Source organism: Engraulis encrasicolus, chromosome 3, assembly GCF_034702125.1.
Source record: "Engraulis encrasicolus isolate BLACKSEA-1 chromosome 3, IST_EnEncr_1.0, whole genome shotgun sequence".
In the NCBI taxonomy this organism is placed as follows: Eukaryota; Metazoa; Chordata; class Actinopteri; order Clupeiformes; family Engraulidae; genus Engraulis; species Engraulis encrasicolus.
The window spans coordinates 15,528,730-15,549,653 of NC_085859.1; the positions used below are offsets into that span (position 1 = coordinate 15,528,730).

The 20,924-nt window shown below is 43.8% G+C and overlaps 2 protein-coding genes across 3 annotated transcripts in view; one reads left to right on the forward strand and one right to left on the reverse strand.

The window, feature by feature from the left end:
- Positions 1–11,477, reverse strand: part of niban2b (niban apoptosis regulator 2b) — a 71,517-nt gene extending 60,040 nt beyond the window's left edge. Inside the window, exon 1 of the mRNA XM_063194836.1 lies at positions 11,040–11,477. Within this exon, the coding sequence (XP_063050906.1) occupies positions 11,040–11,094 (55 nt within the window). The 5' untranslated portion in view covers positions 11,095–11,477. The remainder of the gene's footprint in view (positions 1–11,039) is intronic.
- Positions 11,478–12,252: 775 nt separating this feature from the next.
- Positions 12,253–20,924, forward strand: part of stxbp1b (syntaxin binding protein 1b) — a 34,457-nt gene continuing 25,785 nt past the window's right edge. For both annotated transcript variants that reach the window (XM_063194331.1, XM_063194330.1), the window contains exons 1-3: positions 12,253–12,452; positions 19,905–19,954; positions 20,344–20,425. In XM_063194331.1, the coding sequence (XP_063050401.1) occupies positions 12,416–12,452; positions 19,905–19,954; positions 20,344–20,425 (169 nt within the window). In that variant the 5' untranslated portion in view covers positions 12,253–12,415. The remainder of the gene's footprint in view (positions 12,453–19,904; positions 19,955–20,343; positions 20,426–20,924) is intronic.

A 20,924-nucleotide genomic window follows, 5' to 3' on the forward strand; every position in this document is an offset into this window, starting at 1 on the left:
GGGGGAGGGACAAAGGGGTCAGCCGTCCCGGGCCCAGGGAGAGTGGGGGGGGCCCAGAATTGGGTTCTCATTACATTGAATGCATTGAGGTGTGGGGCCTTTTGGAAGGCTTTGTCCCAGGCCCAGACAAAGCAGTCAGCGCAGCAGCCCCGGTCCCAGTTACTGGCTAATGAAAACAACAGGCAGACAAAAATCAGCTGTGGTAGGCCAACTGGAAGAACAGAAAGGAAGTCTCGATGGCGCTCCCAAACCACTGGGGAAACCGGCGCCCAAAAAGGAAGAGCCCTTCTGGGCTTGCTACTGTAGTTCCTAAACAGAGCCAGATTAAGATGGTCCGGGGCCCCTATGCTACAGGGGGCTATGGGGGGCCCCCGGGGAAGGCCAATTTTGCAACACATTTACTGTACATAGGCAGTGTCATAATTACGAGCTAGGAATTACGGATAACCTGACAGCCAACTCTGGAGAGTATTAATTAGATTTAAAACAATACTTGACGCAACCAATGAATTTTTCAATATCACATCACACAACAATTCTGCAATTATCTTTTTACTTTTGTCCAATTTGGGGCCCCATGCCTGGTGGGGGCCCCAAGGCTTCAGCTATATATAGCCTGTGCGTTAACCCGGTCCTGTTCCTAAACCACGGGGACCAAAGACAAAAGCTGGAAATCTGCTCAGAGAGGAGCGCTGATTGCTAAGGTCTTGCTGAGGGGAAAGACAGAAATAACAGCGAAAAAGTGAAAAGGGATTTATGGGGCAACATGAAACAATGCATCAAACAAAAAATATACCGGTAAGTTAGAACATCATCAATACAGGCTACGCTATATGCATTTTGCAAAACAAAACAGTTTTCTCAGGTTGTAGTAGAGACGAGTAACTTTATTGATCCATGGGGGGAAATTCTACTGGACACCTGAATTTCCCCCCGGGGATCAATAAAGTTACTCTACTCGACTACTCTACTACAACCTGAGAAAACTAAACTCTGCCAAAAGGTATCCATAGCACTATGTGCTTGTGCTCTGCTGCATGTCAAAATATTTGGGCCCATCAGATGGAGTCCTGGTGCCCTTGGATGCCCTCCACCACAGCACAGGCTCCTCGCTGTCTGGGGCCTCGGCAGGGATGGACAAAAAATACAAAAAATCTGGCCGGGCAATGTCAGCCAAGACCAGTCCACCAGGCATTGACACAGACGATGCATCCTGTGACAACCATTTTTTAGCAATCTATTTCAAGCTATTCTGAACACAACAGCAAAAATGAATATTTAAATCTGACTCGGACCAGGCCAAAATCCTAAACAGTCCACCGAGCAAATGCCTTATGACCAGTCCGGCCATGGGCCTCGGCATAGCAAAGGGTAACTCGATATAAAACCAGGACCACTGACATTTTTGACTGGGCCCAGGAGAAAAAAAAAACATCTGCCATCACCCCCCACCACCACCACACACCCGACTCAATATAATGGGATGGGGACGTTCTCCTTGGGTCTGGAACATTTCACCTTTTTGCCCTCCATCCCTCTCTGCTTCCCAGCCTATGACCCATATTCAGGCATTTCTTCATTCATCAGAACTGCCGATATCGTTCTCGGAATCTACAGCGCTTATCACATAGCGTAAATAAATAACATCCTACTAATATCCGCCCATCCACATCTGATAGGATGAGAGGGATCTGCCAGACATCAAATAGGAGGTAGGAATCTGGCCACATATTAAAGGGTGACCCATGGGTCAATTTAACTGCACCACTTTTTAAATGACGTTATCTTAGTGACCCCTGAGGTAACCACAACTCAATCTTAGACCATATCAATTGAATCCATTATCTTTATTCGGTTGATAATGGAAAACGAGGCCCTCTTGGTCATTCCAAAACTACAGTTAGGCCTATTTGTGACAAATATTATCAATCGAGCCATTGACAAATCAATAGCTTATGGCTATATAGCCTGATTTCCCCTCCATCCTTCCAACCTCACCATATCACTTGAAGAAGACTTCAGATTTGACTGGTTCTCCCTCAAATTTGAAAAGGTGGGATGACAAAACAAAAAAGTGAGGTCTTCAGCAATCTGTAATGTGCCTTCTTCCTGGAACACAACCATGACCTTTAAAGATGACAACTGATGGTTTATGTGCGCAGGGGGATTATTCAACCATTTAGCTGCCCTTTAGTTAATGCTGATGTTTTCAGCATAAAATGGATAATGGACACAGCTCTCATAATGGGATCATAAAAAGACAGAGTCCTATAAAAAAGTACTTTACCCTGGACTGAACTTTTTAGTATTATTTTCCTTAGGCCTGAGAGAAAAACTTCATATCTTATCAGGGGTCATTTCTTTTTGGCATAGACAATCTCTGTCAGGGTCCACGGCCTACTATGTGTATGCGTTTATCTGTGGCATCTCAATTATTAATGGAAAAGAACAAGAACAATGGAACAGGAATTTTGTCCATTTTGAAGTGTAATGCATGCAAAAAATGCATGCATCAGCACTTTTCTGATGATAGGCAGAATACATTTCTGCACACATCATCCTCTTGTCAAATGGACACAAAAATCCAGTATGGTGTCTTAAAAAGGTATGATCATATAAAAGTTATTGTTTTGGCCCACACAGTAGATTAGTTGTGATAAGTGCCCTCCTCTTACGGTAGGATAGAGCCAGTGACTTTAATAAGCGGCAAGCGTGGATAAAGTGAATGCCTCGTATGGCTCACTAACTTGGCCGGGCATGGGAGAGAGAGAGAGAAAGAAGGGCTGACAAAAAAAAACAGGCCGGGCATTTTCAGCCAAGACATGTACCGCCAGGCATTGAGTGAGACAATGAAGCCATGTGACAACATTTTCAGTCATCTATTACGAGGCATTTTGACAACAACAGCCAAAAAGAATAAATAAACCTGACTCAGAGAGGTCAGCTGTGGCAGCATGAGGGCTGACACCACTACACTGAGGGGAGGAGGACCAGGCCAAAAATAATCAACAGTCCACCGGCCAAAATGCCCTGTATGCCGTATGGCCAATCCAGCCAGGGGAGGGAGGAAGCGTGCCATCATAACACAATTACTGGAGTGAGACTCCCTTTGGAGACGTGATTATAAAGTCACAGGGCTGAGGACAATGCCAGTGTTTTTTGTTTTTTTTTGAGATCCGTCTTTTGAGCCCGTCTTCTGTGTGGCGTGTGTGGATTGGAATGGGGTCCCACACGCTGTATGCTGCTTGCTGGGCTACTTTGAGTCATCCACTTTAGTGAGTGAGTTTCATGTGATTCTCTTGGGTCCTGTTTCCAAGAAAAGAGTTACTGGGCTGACCTCAGCATCACACACAGTGCCATTGACAACACCATATTTCTGTGTCTTCACTGACAGAGAAGTATAAAACACACATCAACACATACAGCATGGCAGCTCACCATTGAAATGATGAATTGAATCTCAGGAGAAGTCAGTGTGCTGTCAGGGCCATAAGCCGTTTTTCTCCTGTCAATACACTATTCACGTCATGCACAAATGTCACCGCGACTCTGTCGGTCCTGAAGACTTAATCTGAAATGTCACTGCTGGGTGAAATCTGATGTGAGTTTCAAAAGGCACTGTATGAGAATGGCATTGATACTTGTACTTAGTAGTTCTAGGAAGTTGCTCAAGAAACTGAAGTTAGGCGTGTGTGTGCGTGTGTGTGTGCACGTCATAACGGCGGGCTATCCCCAAGGAATAAACACCAATGCTCTCCAAAACCGATTTCCAAAAACTCTTTTTTTCCTGACTGACTGAACCACCACAGGCTGAACCCAAACCTTAATTTAAGAGCTGGGAGGATTTGGAGAGACTCAACTATTTGCACTTTGAATGCTGAAATTCCTCTGACTTAGCGTAGGGATATACTACATGCCCCGTGCAGGTCTAAGTTCCATTCAATACAATCTACTATTTATTCACAGAGCTTTCATTAGCCCGTAGTGTTAAAATACTCCTGTAAACAACGAAACAATCAACTCTTAATTCTGTTTGCGCGTTATAGAGTTGACCTGACCAATTCCACTGCAGGCTGTAGCCTTCAGCATTGTATTTGAAGAAGAAATAAACACTCTACTCTACTACTCTACTCTACTCTATAGAGCGGTAACGATACATCCAACTTACGATTCGGTTCATATCACAATTTTTGATCTACGGTTCCATACACCTCACAAGTTTTCAAACGTAGGCCTATCTTTTTAATAATCATTTGTAGGGGGAATAGGTAACAATAAGCTGCTAAGAATTGAAAAACAGTTTAAAATATAATAATGATCTTGTTTTGAAAGTTGGAAGCACAATCACATCCTACCATGTGATTGTTTTCTGGACTGAAGGGTAACAGAGTTTCTAAAGGGCGCATCACGACACTGCCCTCAGTACGGTGACTGTGTATCATGATTTCTCGGTTTGAGACAATATCATTACAACCCTACTACTCGGGGTTAAATCATAGCATTACAGACTACTTCACAATAGGAAAAGCCAGAGAGGCATGAAAGCCTTCAGGGCATACTCAGGCATAGCTAGCTTTGCCTGCAGAATGGGCGGCGTCCGTGTCGGGAAGATCAGAGAGGGGAGTGTGCCATCGCTGTTGACAGCCTACCAAACTCAATTAAACAGGACAAAGTGGCTGTTGAGCGAGAACAAATCAAAATGGCACTATTAAATTACAGGAATTCTGCTGACATGCTGTCCCCACAGCATGTGACTCAAATGGTGGATTTAAATGGAGGACAGGACAATGTTTTTTTTTTTTTTAGCCTGCAGGCAGCCACTGTGGAAAATGCGCCACGAGGCATCGTCCACACACACACACACACACACACACACACACACACACACACACACACACACACACACACACACACACACACACACACACACACACCTCGCTAGCCAGAAGGAAAGCCTCTAAAAAGAGGAAGCGTAGCCTACAGTATCTCCACCCATGTGGGGGGAAACAAAAAAAGAGAATAACCGACTTCACCACAAGGCCAAATAATATGTGCAGTCATGTCACTAGCTTGCAGCAACTGTAAGCATACATGGAGAGCACTGGCCTGTTTTTATCAGTCACTCAACTTGGGTGTTGGCTCATATCAATCCTTTAACCATATTTCAACATAAAACACTTGACTATTGTTTAACACTTTAGCAACCACAGTAGGCTACCGCCTGAAGTAGAAAGTGTGAAATAACTCCAAACTGCTGACCCTCAATTTTTACCACCAACCTCAGAGTTGTATTACTTCTCCTTTCGGCCAAAAGTACAAATCTATACATACACAAATGACATAGCCTTGACTTTTCATGAACTGCTTGAATGGAGAGCCACATCCAACGCGTTTTACTTCGAGAGACTTAACCTCTCAAGTCAAAGCAACCATAACAATTAGGGATGCACGATGTGAAAAATTCCGGCCGATACCGATATATGATATTGATATTGCGGTTTTGGCCGATAACCGATATCCTTTTTTTTTTAAGAGATAACTTTTAATACAGACTGACAATGTCTTCTTATTTCCAAAAACACTTTTGAACTCCCTGTGATAAAATTAGATAAAAAATGAATTCCCTTTGTCCTGACTTTGTCCTGGGCCCAGCAAAAGCCATCAGCTGCCCTGGCTCCATGCTTTTGCTCATCTAGACAGTTCCACAGCTCAGTGAAGCGAAGCCGTTCTCCTCCTCTCTGGTGCAGGCCAGGCCAGGCCAGCTCATTTGCAGTGCAGCGCCAGCACTCCTATCGAGTAGTCAAATGGGACTCGTTTACACCGCCGGTAATGAGACAAAGTGTTGAGTAAGGCAGATTGTGATCACAGCCACAGTACAGTACAGTACAGTACAGTACAGTACATAGAAGCAGCAAGATAGATTAAACCACAAAACTCAACTGGGACTTTGTAAACAAGAACAGCATTTATGAACAGCTTTTTCTCCCCCTCAGCCCCTTTTAACTGTTTTTTTTTCTTCAAAAAGCCACAAAATTCTCAAACAAACTTTCCCATCTGTCCTGCAGTGAACCATACATATGCTACGGCTGATGCACTGTGACTCACAGGCGCGGAGTGTTTGCGGAAAGAATAGACTAGGCGATGAGAATCACGGGCCCTTGAACGAACAGCACAGCCAGCGTTGCCAGATAGGCCAGTTACCCACCCAATTGGGCTGCTGGGGATGGCTGTCTGCGGGTAAAAATGGTCAAAAGTTGGGTGGGTTTTTCCTGTAGAGTTATGGCCACAGAAATGAATACAATTTGGGCGGGATTGAAGGCAATTTTTGAGCATCGTTTGGGATGGAAATGGCCAGACACATCTGGCAACATTGAGCACAGCACACAGCGTTGAACCTCCAGCGTTGCGTTGCGTTGCGTTGCGTTGCGTTGCTATTCAAAGCCACCACACAATGGCTCTCGAGTGGCTCATCATATCCCTCGAGTGAGTCAAGGAAGTGGGCTCGTTTTCTCGTCAGGCATCCAGTCAATAGCCGTGAGACAGAGGTGACTAAAAGCTAACATGGGACGCGGAGCAGGAAAAAGGTGGTGGTGGTGGTGGGATGGGGAGTGGGATGGGGTGGGGTGATGAAAGGGTTAGGTGAGGGGTGAGGTCAGAGAGCACATGTAGGAAATGCCTTAGCTTTTCTCTTTTAAAGCCCCGGAGTGTGAGTATGGTATGAGGGGCAAAGAATGCGTGTCCCTGTGTGTTTGTGTGTGTGCGTGTGTGTGCTGGTGTGTGTGTGTGTGTGTACACACGTGTGTTAAGGGTAGGGTGGGGTGTGTCAGTGTAAGTGGTGGCCACACAAGCGTTTGTGTTTTGGGGCTGGTTAGTAAGGACAAGGCACTTTCTGTATGGCGTGGAGGTGAGGAGAGAAGGCCTGGTCCCGGCGTTGTGGTGCTACGTCTTTAAAACAGAGAAAACCCTGTTCATGCCTTCAAGGCCTGGCCCCGTCGCCACCTCACCTATGTGGTGTAGTGCCCTGCCCATACTGCTGCCAAAGGGGCAAATATAACAGCCAAACTTCCTGCCCGACTTACTCCACCCATACCACCACACCCACGCTCGGTCAACAAACAAGTGCTCTAATATTTTCATTAGAAGCAGTCACACTATAAATGGACATTAAATCCGCCATACCGTTGTGTGTATGCTTTTCCCCCTTTAATGTTCGATAAAAATGACAGTGAAATATGCTGAAGAAATACCACAAACGCCATGTACGGCAGGCACACAGAGACATGGATTAATAGCTCACGGTTACAGCTGTGTGAGTTAGTGAGAGTAGCGCCTAACCTTCCGCACACACACAGGAAACGTGGGGGGCCACCATGGAATCCAGCTCTCGATAGCAGCAGGAGCCTGACGCTCCACCCAAACACCCCCAGTCCACGAACACACACACATACACCACACGAACATGAACACGCACACACACAGGAACACGCGCACACACACACACAGGAACATGCACACGCGCGCACACACACACACACACACACACACACACACACACTAAACTCCCCCAATCAAGGCTGCTGCATGACCTCACTCCGGAAGATGACAACAATGACATCCAGACTTGGAATGCGGCCCTGGCCAAGTGAAGGGATTCCCAGGCAGGCCATCTGGGAGGCGTATGCATGGGGAGGCGTACGCAGGGGAGAACGTGCTCAACTCCAGTGGCACAGCAGTGGGCTTCTGAACATGCTCCTATTCTGTATTATAGTCAAGTCAAGTCAGGTCGGCTTTATCATCAATTTCTTTATTCTTTCTATGTGCTGGTCATACAAAGAATTGAAATTACGTTTCTTACTTTACCGTGCAGACATAGACAGACATAGACTTTAGGTGTGGACATAGACAAATTAGGCATAGACAGTACACTACATGACACATAGGAAGCAGTGGACTGATGGCGGACCCTTGGAGTGCATCTTAATATGGGACCTTGCCTCCTCCACTTGCCTCCTCCACTCGCTTCTCGTCATGATGACATCACTGACAACAGCATATATTTCAATATCTTGCAAAAGCTCAATTGTAGAGTCTTTTTCTCGTTTTCAATTGTTATGGTGAATGAAAAACAGTCCCTCAAAAGTTGTTGTGGCTAGGCTGACAACTGGGAAACTTTATCGTTTTCTCCACGGAGGAGGGGCCAGGAGGCGGGGCGAGGAGCCAAGCACAAGTGGAGGAGGCAAGGTCACATATTGGGATGCACCCTGGTTCTGTAAAGAGGAGGAGACATGCTCACACTATCGCCTAATGATTCTCACAGTTTTTTTTAACTGGGTGCTGAATCCCACATCAAACATAGACGAATGAAGGAAACTGTTTGCCATTACACGCTAAAGAAGGGCTCGGCCCAAAACGTTTGGGCCCTTGTTCTGGTCATTTTTGTCCGATACATCACCAAAAAGGCCAAAAGTGCCGACCGGTGCTTCTATACTGTATACAGTACGTGTTTGTGATGATTCTCATTCATGTTATCCTACCCATGCGGGTGAACAGGTGAAATATATTCTAGCTACAGTTGAAAGTCCTGCTTCAAATAAACTCAGACTTCTGAGAAGATTCCATGGACACAGGAAACAGTGGGGTAGATAGTGGGCCCTCGCTCCTGTCCAGAACATCACCAAAAGGTCAAGCGTAACAGTGCTCTAAAATAGCATCTATACTGTGCGTCTGTGGACGTTTAGTCCGTTATTTTAATTAGGAAGATGAGCAGACCAAACACATTTAAAACTACAAAGAGAAGTCTGCGTAGTTGCCTTCAAATGAACTCTGACCTCTGAGACGGCGATACATACGGGATATACAGGAAGCACTGGACAGATAGCAGGACCCTTATTCTTGTCCACTACATCGTGAAGATTCCAAAAAGCATTCATTCTGATAACAGGGCAAAGCAGGACAGGAGTCGAGTCCTCCTTGGAAAGTGAAAATAAAGCTTCCACTTCTCTTATTTTAATATAATGACTTTTTTGGGGCAGCATGCCCTTCAGCAGACATGTGTAGGAGAAACAGGAGCTTGGTGTCGCAGACTTTATGTTCAGTGTTCATGTGAATTTACTAGTCCTGCACCCAACCTTTTTGAGATGGGTGTGTGTGTTTTTTCTTTGTTAAACTTAGTCGAGTCCTCCTTGAAGATGTCCTCATCTCCTCATTAGGTGGATTAGTTGTTGGAATGGACTCTACTTTTCATGTTGTCCGACATTACTCACTCCTGACTCATTCCACACACATGTCCCAAATATGGTCAGAAGAACGCAGCCCAAAGTCTGTGTTCACGACAACGTACAGTAATCATCAACTCCCACACATGCCTCTTGCATGGCTCTTCTCTCTCAAACACCTCCAGTGCAGTGCAGGCGTTTAGGTCTACCACCTACCACCCTCGTCCATCACAGATGCAGAAAACAGACCCGGCCTTGTGGCACTTGTGGTGTTTAAAGCTGTGGGTCTCTGAAGGTTCATCAAGCCAAGCAAGCGTGCAGGCGTGCACACGTACACACACGTACGTACACACACACACACACAAAGGAAGTGAGAAGCAGGCACACACACACACACAAAGTGAAAACACACACACACAAAGTGAAAAGCAGGCACACGCACACACACACACACACACACACACACACACACACACACACACACACACACACACACACACACACACACACACACACACACACACACACACACACACACACACACACACACACACAATTCCTGTGTCCAGACACGTATCCTGTCGGGACAGACATGTCCTGCTTTGCTGAACCGGACCCACCATGACACAACCAGACCAACACAGGCGCACAGCACAGCACAGCACAGCACAGCCGTCCAACTTTCCCCCTTTAAAACACTTTTTTCATGCATTCCATGAATTCCACGTTGGAACTGAGAATCCAAATAGGTCGGAAAGGGCGAGGGGAGTTTGACATATAGTGGTGTCCAAGGCAGACTGACTGACTGACTGACTGACTCAAGACTTCCCCATCCTGGGTTGACAGGGAGGGTCTGCTTTTGTACTTTGTGTCACGACTTACAAAAATGTAAGTGCAGTTGATGAAAGTAGGCTAATTTAGCCAAGATATTGTTTCTAGTTCTAGTCTATTCTGGGTGATATGCAGGTTCACAACTTTTCTCAGAAACCACATAATAGTGAAGTATAAAGAATCCATTAGCCAATAAAAGACTAACCCCTTCATATCTAATCTTAAAGGAAACTTGGTGAAATGTCATATTCAAGTTCAAGATTAGGCTTCATTTTTAAACACTGCCTCAAGAAGTAGCCAATTCAAGGCTGTTTTGGTTGAGGTATATAGCCTGGCTGCTGGTATGTCTAACAGATGTTTCTGGGTAGGCTACAGCAGCATCCAGTTGGTTTCACTGCACTCTTTATCACCGATGTCACCCCTGAGGAAAAAGTCACCATCTCGTCCAGAGATCCTCAGACAGCCTCATCAAGTTGGCGACTCTCCATGCAGGCTTCTTTTACGAGACAGGTTACCACAAGAAAATGTAGTCAACGTACAGTCTACCTCAACATTGACACGTTGCTTCACCAAACATTTGTAGAGGTTCCAGTTATTACTGAAGCTTGGCAACTTTCAGATCCTGTTTCATTTTAACAGCGTTCGGATAGATTTTCCACGGCACGTGATAGAGATTTTTTTAAGTCGTAAATAGTTTTGAGATAGCATACTTTCATGAAAGGTGATGCTTCCAAAAAGTTAAATGAAAGAACTACAAAAGATGAAGAAAGACGCTGTGTAATTCATTCCTGAATTTCCCCCTGGGGATCAATAAAGTTACTCTACTCTACTCATTTGTGTAGAGATGGAAAAGAATCAAAGAGGAGGACCACACACGTTTCGAATGCGATAGTAACATTTTGACAAGTTCGTCACTGACGAGGTGACAGAAACAAAATATTTCACCTTTTCAAACTCACAGTTTTTTGAGAGATCTAAACTTAAGCTACTTACCAGTTATAAGCTCCCGTCTGCTTTCATCAAGGTGTGTTGAGACTACATCCCCCATGTTGGCAACTGAATGCGTTTACAAATCCAGAGTTGAACTTGGATAAACTGGAACGTTTTGCAGACCCAAGGCGAGAGAGAGAAAGAGAGAGACTTCGTGAACCAGTCTTCTTCTGCCTTTCCCTAAAGGCAAAAAAAAATCACTCAATGAGTCTGGACTGTCACAGGACTGCCTTACGTTACTTTCACTGAGGGGCGACAAATTAAAGTAACCAAGTCTGGTTTGCCAGGGGTTACGGTCGGTGGAAGGCTTCTCACCACCACTACGGAGAGGCACACCCTCCTACTGCTCCTCTTGTCGTTGCGAGTTCAACGTTTTGACCTATGTAGTTTCTGTGCAGTTCTGTGGCATGTCGAAGGTGTGGTTTCGAAGTGGATTCATGAGAAGTTGAACGAGTCACCGTTAAATAGCCTATTAAAGGCGGGGCGAAGACGATATGATACCTTGACAACTAGGCCTATAAGGGCGCGCCTCCGCGCCCACGAACAAAGTTTGTGTTATGGTTTTGACAGTAAGGGGCAGACTTTATCGACGATAACTATGTAGCCTATATTCAAGTCGATTTGTAAGCTTTTTCCTTTGTATCTTTTCTTTTGCTGTTTATACTGTATTTAATGTCAATTGTATTCTAGTTGTAAACGGCAGAGAAAGGTTAATGCAAGTGCGTGGAAGTACAGTAGCCTACGAAAACACCTCCATAACTAAACGTAGCATGGCCCTATGCCATGCTGTTGCGCCAATCAAAAGTTACGCCATAGTTCCCCCTGGTCAGTGAACAGAGGTCCTTGTAGTAAGTGGTTCGAATAATAGACATGTATACAATTCAAATTCATGTCAATGCTACCCCCGCGTGGCGCAGGAGCTCTAACTGCATGCAACCCTGAAGGCCAAGCTTGGGTAGGCTATCCAAGGTTAACTTAACATGGGCCTATTTCAGTTATGATTATAAAATAGGCTACCCGAGTGTGCGGTGTGCATTAAAATGTTTTGTAGCACATGTGTTCTGCATTATGTAATGATATAGGCCTATACAGTACCACTGTATGAGCTTCCCTCTCCATAGGCGCAACAAGGCTGGATTTCTGTCCCATGCTAAAGCGCCCCCTGGGGCATAACGCATGGAATGCAACAAGGAGCGCGCTGGTGGTTAGTGGAGGCGTAGGTAGGATTAAGTTCCGACGCAATCACGTCCCATTTGCCCTAATCGTCTGTGGGTGTAACAGCAGGACAGTCCACCCGTCGCCCCAGTGGAGGGTCGGATTGACTGAGCGAGCAGGGAAGGGACGCGCGGAGCGAAGACGCCCGTCACAACGCAAGCATCATGCCACCCCTCGGGCTCAAGGCGGTTGTCTGCGACAGTAAGTTTAGTTTCACATCTGAAAATAACTTTGGAAATTAACTCTAGGCGTAGATATTTAAGCAAAGTTATGTAAAGAAAAGCTGCACCATGACACTAAACCGGGTAGGGTAGGGGATAGTGTCCTGGGATTGTTTTCCTCATCCGGTAGGATAGACTGGTCGACCCGATAAGCAGGTCGACAATTTTCAATTGCCTACTGACCAGGACACTGTCCAAGTCGAAGTTGGCATTGTTTTTAGCATTTTTCTTTCTTTCTTTCTTTCTTTCTTTCTTTCTTTCTTTCTTTCTTTCTTTCTTTCTTTCTTTCTTTCTTTCTTTCTTTCTTTCTTGTATTTATTTACAGCTCACTTGTCCCTGTGACTTTTATAAATGACAGTCATCCTACTTGTCTGTGCTATGATGCCCCCCAGAGCTAATGGAGACCTAGGGCTTTGACTTAATGTTGACAGTGAGAATATGCCAATGCCATTACTGAAGGTGCGCCTGTTGTATTGCACGATGAGTGGTGCCTGTGGTGAGCATCTGTGGTTGTCCGACTCATTGTTTCAAGTCCAATAGGGCATGTGCCTTGCACCTGCTGGAATGTGAAGAGTTATACCAGAGAGATCGATAACCCTAAAGAATCTCTGGTTATACTGTAGTAGATCTGTCGGATCTATACTAAACATCATCCTTAGCTTTCTAAATGCATAGGCAACATTGTTTTTTGTGTAGGCTAATACAAAAAATACCAGCCAGAGAGTTTCACTTCTTCTAATGAAGCATTTCTAAAGAAGTGGAACTATTTGACTGGTATTTTTGTTGTGTTACACACAAAACACAATGTTGCCTATGCATTTAGAAAGCAAAGGAATATTCTCATATCACCTGTAGGTACACTAGTAGTTTTCCTTCCATGTGTTAATTGTAGTCGGTGATGATTTAGTGTTGTTCGGCAGTGGAGTCAATTGGTCTCTCCGAGGGAAGATACTTTCATAGGCTATCTGAGCAGATTTATTCTGATGGGATCTTGTGAAAATGCATGTGCAAGTGATGGTGTGTCCATTTGCTATTCTAACTTTTTAGCTGAGATCAATTTGAGAGCATTTTGTTCCCGAGTAAACTAAAATGGGAAGTGGTTTGCTTTCAATTATCAATCTCAGTCTTCATTTTCGGTTTCTTCAATGTCTACCAGCCAGATGTCATGGCACCACAGTATCTTCACATCATATTGTCTTTGATGTATCTATATGTATCTATACTACACTATATTGGGGGCTGCCCCCTTGCACGGGTGAAGCATAAATGCAATTACGTTGTGTGCAGTGTGCAGTGAACACTTGTGTGCTGTGGAGTGAGGTGTCACAATGACAATGGGAGTTAGACTTTCCCAGTTGGGCTTTCACTTTCACTATAAGAGTAGGCGATACAGAATCTTTTGATTTTGTCCCCCTCACTTCTGCTTAAGTCTGCTCACATCTGCAGAAGAAGAGGACATTGCTCTGAGATGACCCTCAAGAAAGATGGGACCACACACTTTGGAGGGCCTTTTGGCTTTAATTTGTGGCACACAATGATGTTTTGACCTCAAATTCCATCCACCAATGGCTAGAATGTTTCCAAAAAAGAAGAATGTACTGTGAAACTTATCCTCCTTAGATTTTATTTCAAACACCTGAGCCAGGGATTTTGTGTCAAGATGCTCAGTTTTGTCCGTCCTCACCATGGAGAAAAAATGAGTCATTCATTTATTCTCAATCACACCCTCAACCCTGTAGGCAAACTCTTCACCAGGTAGATGTGGAGAGACGAGCTCAACCCATATGTTCCCAAAGTCGTATGTTCTCTCAAGAGTGAAACGTTTTCTAGTTTCAGATATTTTGTCCTTCAATAACATTTCTATATGGAGAATTTAGTGTTAGGGAGTGTTTTGGTTTGAGCTCAGCTTGTATTGTTGTAGCATTCTTTCATTAAGTAACAGAATTTTTGACCGAGTGGAAAAGGTATTTCACCAGAGCAAGGTTTGCCACTTTTCTAACAAAAGACTTACCAATCATGGCTGGATTGGCCATATGGCATACAGGGCATTTGTGCGGCGGACTGTTGATGATTTTGGCTTGACCCTGTCCTCAAAGGTATCAGTCCTCATGTTGCTACAGCAGGCCTATCCGAAACAGTCAGATAAAAATGAAACATTTTGGATGTTGCAGTCAAAATAGTTTACTAGATGGCTAAAAATGTTCTCACTGGCCTCATTGTAAAGAGATAGATAGATAGATAGATAGATAGATAGATAGATAGATAGATAGATAGATAGATAGATAGATAGATAGATAGATAGATAGATAGATAGATAGATAGATAGATAATTTATTTGCCCTTCCGGAAAATTAAGTCTCTCAATGCTCGCTGAAAATGCCCAGACCTGATTTTTTTTACCCTCTACGTACCATAGTACTGTGGGAACATACGTACGGACGCTCCTGAGGCGTCTGGGAGCGACAGCGTTGGAGACTCCCAAAGCTGCTTGTGTTTGTGTTGTTGACTCTTACGTATGTCATGTGTGTAGGGTAGGGAAGGGGCATTTCCTGTTAATCCCGTTGAGTAATTGGATCGACTCTTCAGGTGTGTGGTGGTATTGAGGAGATGGCCGTCGTTAGGACCTTAAAGACAGAGACTCAGTAGTGACTCAGAGACTCTAGTGTAGGCGCTGGACCATGCAGACAGACAAAACACACATCTGGGAGTATTGATCAGTGATCCACCTTTATCACTTCTTCACATTTATTTATGTTATTTTTATTTTATTTTATTCATCCGTTTTTGTAAAATGTTTTTTTTTCTCTGAAACTGGACAAAGTTGAACCAATTTTTTGACCCAAGTCAAAGGAGGTATTATAAAGCACATTTCCGGTCAAAACTCAAGTCCAAAACAGATTTGAAGGAAACAGAAATGGTGAAAAGGAAATAAAACAAAACGAATAGAATGAAAGAAATGTTTTATTCAGTGGCTGGTTAAAGTTTCCCTTTTGCAAAGCTAATTCTTACTCCTGCCTTCCTCGGTTGTGTGTGTGTGTGTGTGTGTGTGTGTGTGTGTGTGTGTGTGTGTGTGTGTGTGTGTGTGTGTGTGTGTGTGTGTGTCTGTGTGTGTGTGTGTGTGTGTGTGTGTGGATCCCCATTAGCTTATGCCATAGCAGTTCGCTAGTCTTCCTGGGTTCCTAATTCCAGATACATGTATCACATTTCAGTTTAATAACCACCATACAAATAGAAATGCCTTACAAAATAGTTTTTCAAAGATTCAAATAAATTAAAATACAAAATATCAGTAAGGTCAGTAACAAAATGTTAGGACCTTACATACTCTTACATGTACATTACGTTATGGATTACAACAGTTTTGGTTCTTTTAATTGTCAGGTGTAGCAGGCATTTTGTGGTCCTTGCTTAGGTTAGCATTCAGAGTCAGTTGGTGGGTGACGTGTTCAGTCTTGTGGGATTATTGATAATCTGAAAATAATAACCACAGTCTCAGGTGATAATGTGCAGTCTGTCTGTGAAGCAGATTTATGTTTACATTCTCTGTACACTTTGTGTAGGCTATGTGATTTCCCATATCCAAAGCCCATAAAGCAGGATCCAAAGAAATGTCCATCCCATATAATATAATGAATTCTCAGAAATCATTCAAATTAATACTGAAATTGTTTGGCATATATATATATATATAGGCGTGTGTGTGTGTGTGTGTGTGTGTGTGTGTGTGTGTGTGTGTGTGTGTGTGTGTGTGTGTGTGTGTGTGTGTGTGTGTGTGTGTGTGTGTGTGTGTGTGTGTGTGTGTGTGTGTGTGTGTGTGTGTGTGTGTGTCTGGCATATATATAGGTGTGGACATGTCCATACCATTTCTGAGATACCAACCTCGTCTTGTCCCCACCCCTTTTTCACAAATAAATGCAGAAACAGCAGTTTGCCATTGTAATGTCCCTACCACTTTCCAAGCCAAACCTACACCTTTGCGGAAGGCAAAATGTCCACAAGTGTGTGTGTCGTTGTGCGTGTTTTCCCTTCGCCATGACGCCACGTCCGGTGGCACAAAAATAGCAGGACGGTCGGCCTGGGTGGCGTAAGAGGATTGGCCCTAGATTAGAGCCTAGTGATTGCAGTGTCCCTCGTGCTCTGCTGTGTTGTGCTGTGCAGAGAGATGGGAAATGTTTTTCGACCGTTTAGTTAGAGTTAAGCCGCAGTGCAGCCTGACTGCTGAGATGATGGCTCCGTGGGGAAGTCTTTTCTCCAAGGGAATGGCTTCTGGTTGAGGAACATCATATACATGCATACATGTTCAGAGCATCTTAAAGGCGCGCTGTGTAATATATTTGCAGTTTTTCCCCCAGAATTCATGCTGACCATTCACAAATGTTACGTGTTTCACAAATAATAACCACCAATTACCATTTTGAATTTCCAGAAATTGACATTTTAGCTTCAAAACTTACTGTTCTTTGGTCATACTAGTAAATATTAGTTTATTCCGTTTCAATGAGCAGCACAGTTGCAATACCTACTCTAGCCACCATCTTACACAGTGCACCTTTAAATTAAAGATCTACAGTACTTCATGTGTTCTTATGTTAGGCAAGGGCTCCCCCAGCACTTTGTTGTTCAGGCAGCTACCTTGGCGACAAACACCAACCATCATGACTAGGTCCCCTGAAAAGCTCAATATTTTGTGGTGTGAATGTGAATTCCAAAAGTTGCTTTGCCAAAGTAATGTATAGCTTCTATACATTCTGTTTATGGGATACACTCAGGTACACTCAGTAAGCAGTGATTGTGGTTGAACAATCTCCATTCAGGAACCTTTCAGTGTTTTTTTTCTTTTCTTTGGGGGGTGGGGGGGTGTTCATGCCTTTATTTGAGATAGGACATTGAGAGAGAGAGAGAGAGAGAGAGAGAGAGAGAGAGAGAGAGAGAGAGAGAGGAAACGAGAGGGAGTGGGGAAGGATTGGCAAAGGACCTCAGGCCGAAATCGAACCCTGGTCGCCGGTGTAATGGTATGGCACATTAGCTCATTGAGCCACTGTGTGCCACCCCTGGACCATTTCAGTGTTGATAAGTATCCTAGTTCTTCAGTTCTTCATTGTTTCACTGTGTCTCTTTCGTCTGTATGTTCTCTATTTCTTACATCCTTGTTACAACTGTCATCTCAAGGTGTCTGCCTTGGCATGCAGTTCATGCTGCCAGTAAACAGTAAATAAATGGTCTCTCTGAAAGTCAGTTCATACACTTTACTCCCCCAGGCCTCTTATTAAAATATACAAGGATGAATGGACTTTTATTTGTCACATTCATAGAGATCCTGAGTGGAGTATCTTTGAGCTTCCTGTTTGTCACCGTGTGTTGTCAACAGAGAGTGGTGGTAAAGTGAAGACAATGCAGTTTGGGGATAGTGGTCTAAGGAATTTTTAGGAGCAGGGCTCTAAATTAACCCTTTTCATCACCATCCACAATGGTTATGTTAATCTACTAGCCAACTTCGTACTAACTAATGGGTTGCAATGGGTAGTTAGTTTGTCCTTTCTACCAACCAAACTGAATTTTCACCAGTTTGCCAGTTGGCCTGTAAGCAGGTGTTTATTTAGAGCCCCGGTTTGGAGTAAAATGAGTCATAGGGATGGTGTTGGGATATAGGCAAATATGGAGGCATCAGTGTTGTGACATAGCTTACTGTTTGGTCAATAAAGTAGATCAACTCACACACTCACACTCAAGTGATATGTGGTGGCACTGTAGGTGTACTTTAGAGGATATTTATTGTGGTGGAAAGTCCTTTTAGTTGGGAAAGAACAACCTGAAGCCATCTATCAAAGATAGGGTCAAGAAAAGTTGAATGAAAAGATTGAAAATAGGCACCATCTCAAAGTCTGCAACAGCTCCTGTAGACTGTTGAGTGGTGAAGGTTTTCCGAATCGCAATGCGAGACTGTCTGAGAGCTGTAGTCACTGCCACTGTGGCAGACACCTCTGCAGTATATTTAGAAGGTGTCAGCCAGACGTGTCCACTCGTCCCTGGTCGAGTACCAGTAGTAGTGCAGTGTCACATGGTGCTCCTCATCCCTCCGGAAACATCCACTCTCCACACTCCGCTGCCTCGACCCATGACACATTATTAACACTTCACACTGCCAGCAGCGAAACCAACAATAGACTTATACTCAGGGGAGCCGAGCCGACAGGGGGAGACAAAGAGGTCTCTGTTGTCCCGGGCACAGGCAGAAGTAGGGGCCCAGAATTAGTTCCTCATTACAGATTTGATGTATTGATGGGAGGGCCCTTTCTTATGATTTTGTCCCGGGCTCTGCCAAAGCTGTCAGCTGCCCTGCTTGTACTCTTCAGTCAGTTGTAATGTAGCTTAGGTGAAGAGTTGTTATATTGCCCCAGGATTTCTCCCAGAATTTTATGATTAGGTCATCCACCTTGACAAAAAACACCTACCACCTTGACTAGGTCCGCTGAAAGAAAACAAAAAGATGTTGTATTGCATTGTGAATGTAATTTATAGAGTTGCTTTACAATGAATTGTATAACCAATTTATTTCTGGGTTTCATGTCATATTTCAACGTAGTGTGCCATTTTAGAGGCAAGGTAGAAACTCAGACCTGCATTTGCATGAATCTGATAGTAATATTAAGGGAGAAACGGTCTGAGAAAGAGAAAGAAAGAGGGAGGAGACTATGGGAAGAAAGAGGGTAGGAAAGAGGGTAGGGCATTATACATTCATCCTTGATTATTTAATTTACAAAGAGACGTTGTGATACTGTTGACATAATCAAGGATGAATGTATGCACAACATAGTTGTCTTTCCAGTGATGACAGTTTCTTATCTCTGATATCAACTAACCCCCCACCACATGTATGCACAACATAGTTGTCTTTCCAGTGATGACAGTTTCTTTTTCCTGATACAAGCTAACCCCCCACCACCCTTGACTAACTACAGGAAACACTGACTCATTGTGCAATATTTTGTAAGGATGCACCGATACCGATACTGGTATCCAGAACAGCCCCGATACTTGCTCATTATACTCATACTCATCAAACACTTGCCGATACCAGGCAGCACCGATACTGCTATTACATGAAAGAATGAAAAATCTCATCGTGTTACATTGACTTGAAAGCAGCATGGGAAAAAAGCGCTGCCTCATACATTTACTAACATTTACATCTATATGGAAACGGACAATAAAAACAAATACTGCAGGTGGACAAAACAAGGCTGTGCATTTATTTTCATTGTATGTTGAGTGTAAAAGTATTGTTATCTGTACTTGGTATCGGCAAACACAGACATGAGTGCACTCAAAATCGGTTTTCGGAAAAAGTGGTATTGTCGTGCATCCCTGATATTTTGTGGCCCAAATGTATTGCATGATGTCCTGATGAGAATTTATTTTTTTCCACCCGCAGAGATTATGAACAATGTCATCAGGAAAGCCAGAGTGAAAGGAGAATGGAAGGTAGGGGACTTTCATATGTGGTGTGCATGTGTGCATGTATGTGTGCGTGATATGATTATGATTATGTTACTAAATCATGACCATAATGCACATCGCACCACAAGTTAAAAAAAAAACACATGGCATGCACATGTCTACAGTGGCCTATAGTATAATGCACGTACGCACGCACAGACGCATGCATGCTCACACACAAACTAACAGACACGCACACTAACAGACACACACATTAATAGACACACACACACACACACACACACACACACACACACACACACACACACACACACACACACACACACACACACACACACACACACACACACACACACGCACACACACACAGTGTGTGAGAACAGTGAACAGTGTGCTGCTCTTCTCTCTCTCAGGCTCTAGTGGTGGACAAGCTCAGTATGAGGATGATCTCCTCGTGCTGCAAGATGACAGACATCATGTCCGAAGGCATCACAAGTGAGTTTACAACCCACAAAAACATATTCTTTGGCCTTTTATTTTTATTTTCTTAAAGAAATAAATAGATACATAAAAAGCACATTGTAAGCATATTGTAAAGCACATTGAATTGCATTTGTGTATGAAAAGCGCTATACAAAAAATAGTCTTGCCTTGCTTTGCCTTCTTTTGTTTGCAGTAACATGGCCAATTAACGAATGCAATTAAGACTGAAATGGAATGCACGTCCTTTCCCCCCCCCCCCCCCCCCTCCCAATTTCTTTGATTCCGGCTCTTTCTTCTTAATTCCCTGCTGTCCTCTCTGTGCTTTCTATTCCCCACCGCATTTTACTGTGTCTGCCTCTTCTCTCTTTTGCTACCCCATGTTTCTTTATTATTATCACTATAAAAATAACTTTCTTTATCACATTCTCTTCTTGCCTAACTATTCAACCCATTTCTCTTCTTTCCATCTTTTTTCTGTCCTGTCGTCCTGCCACTGCCTGGTCTCTTCTTT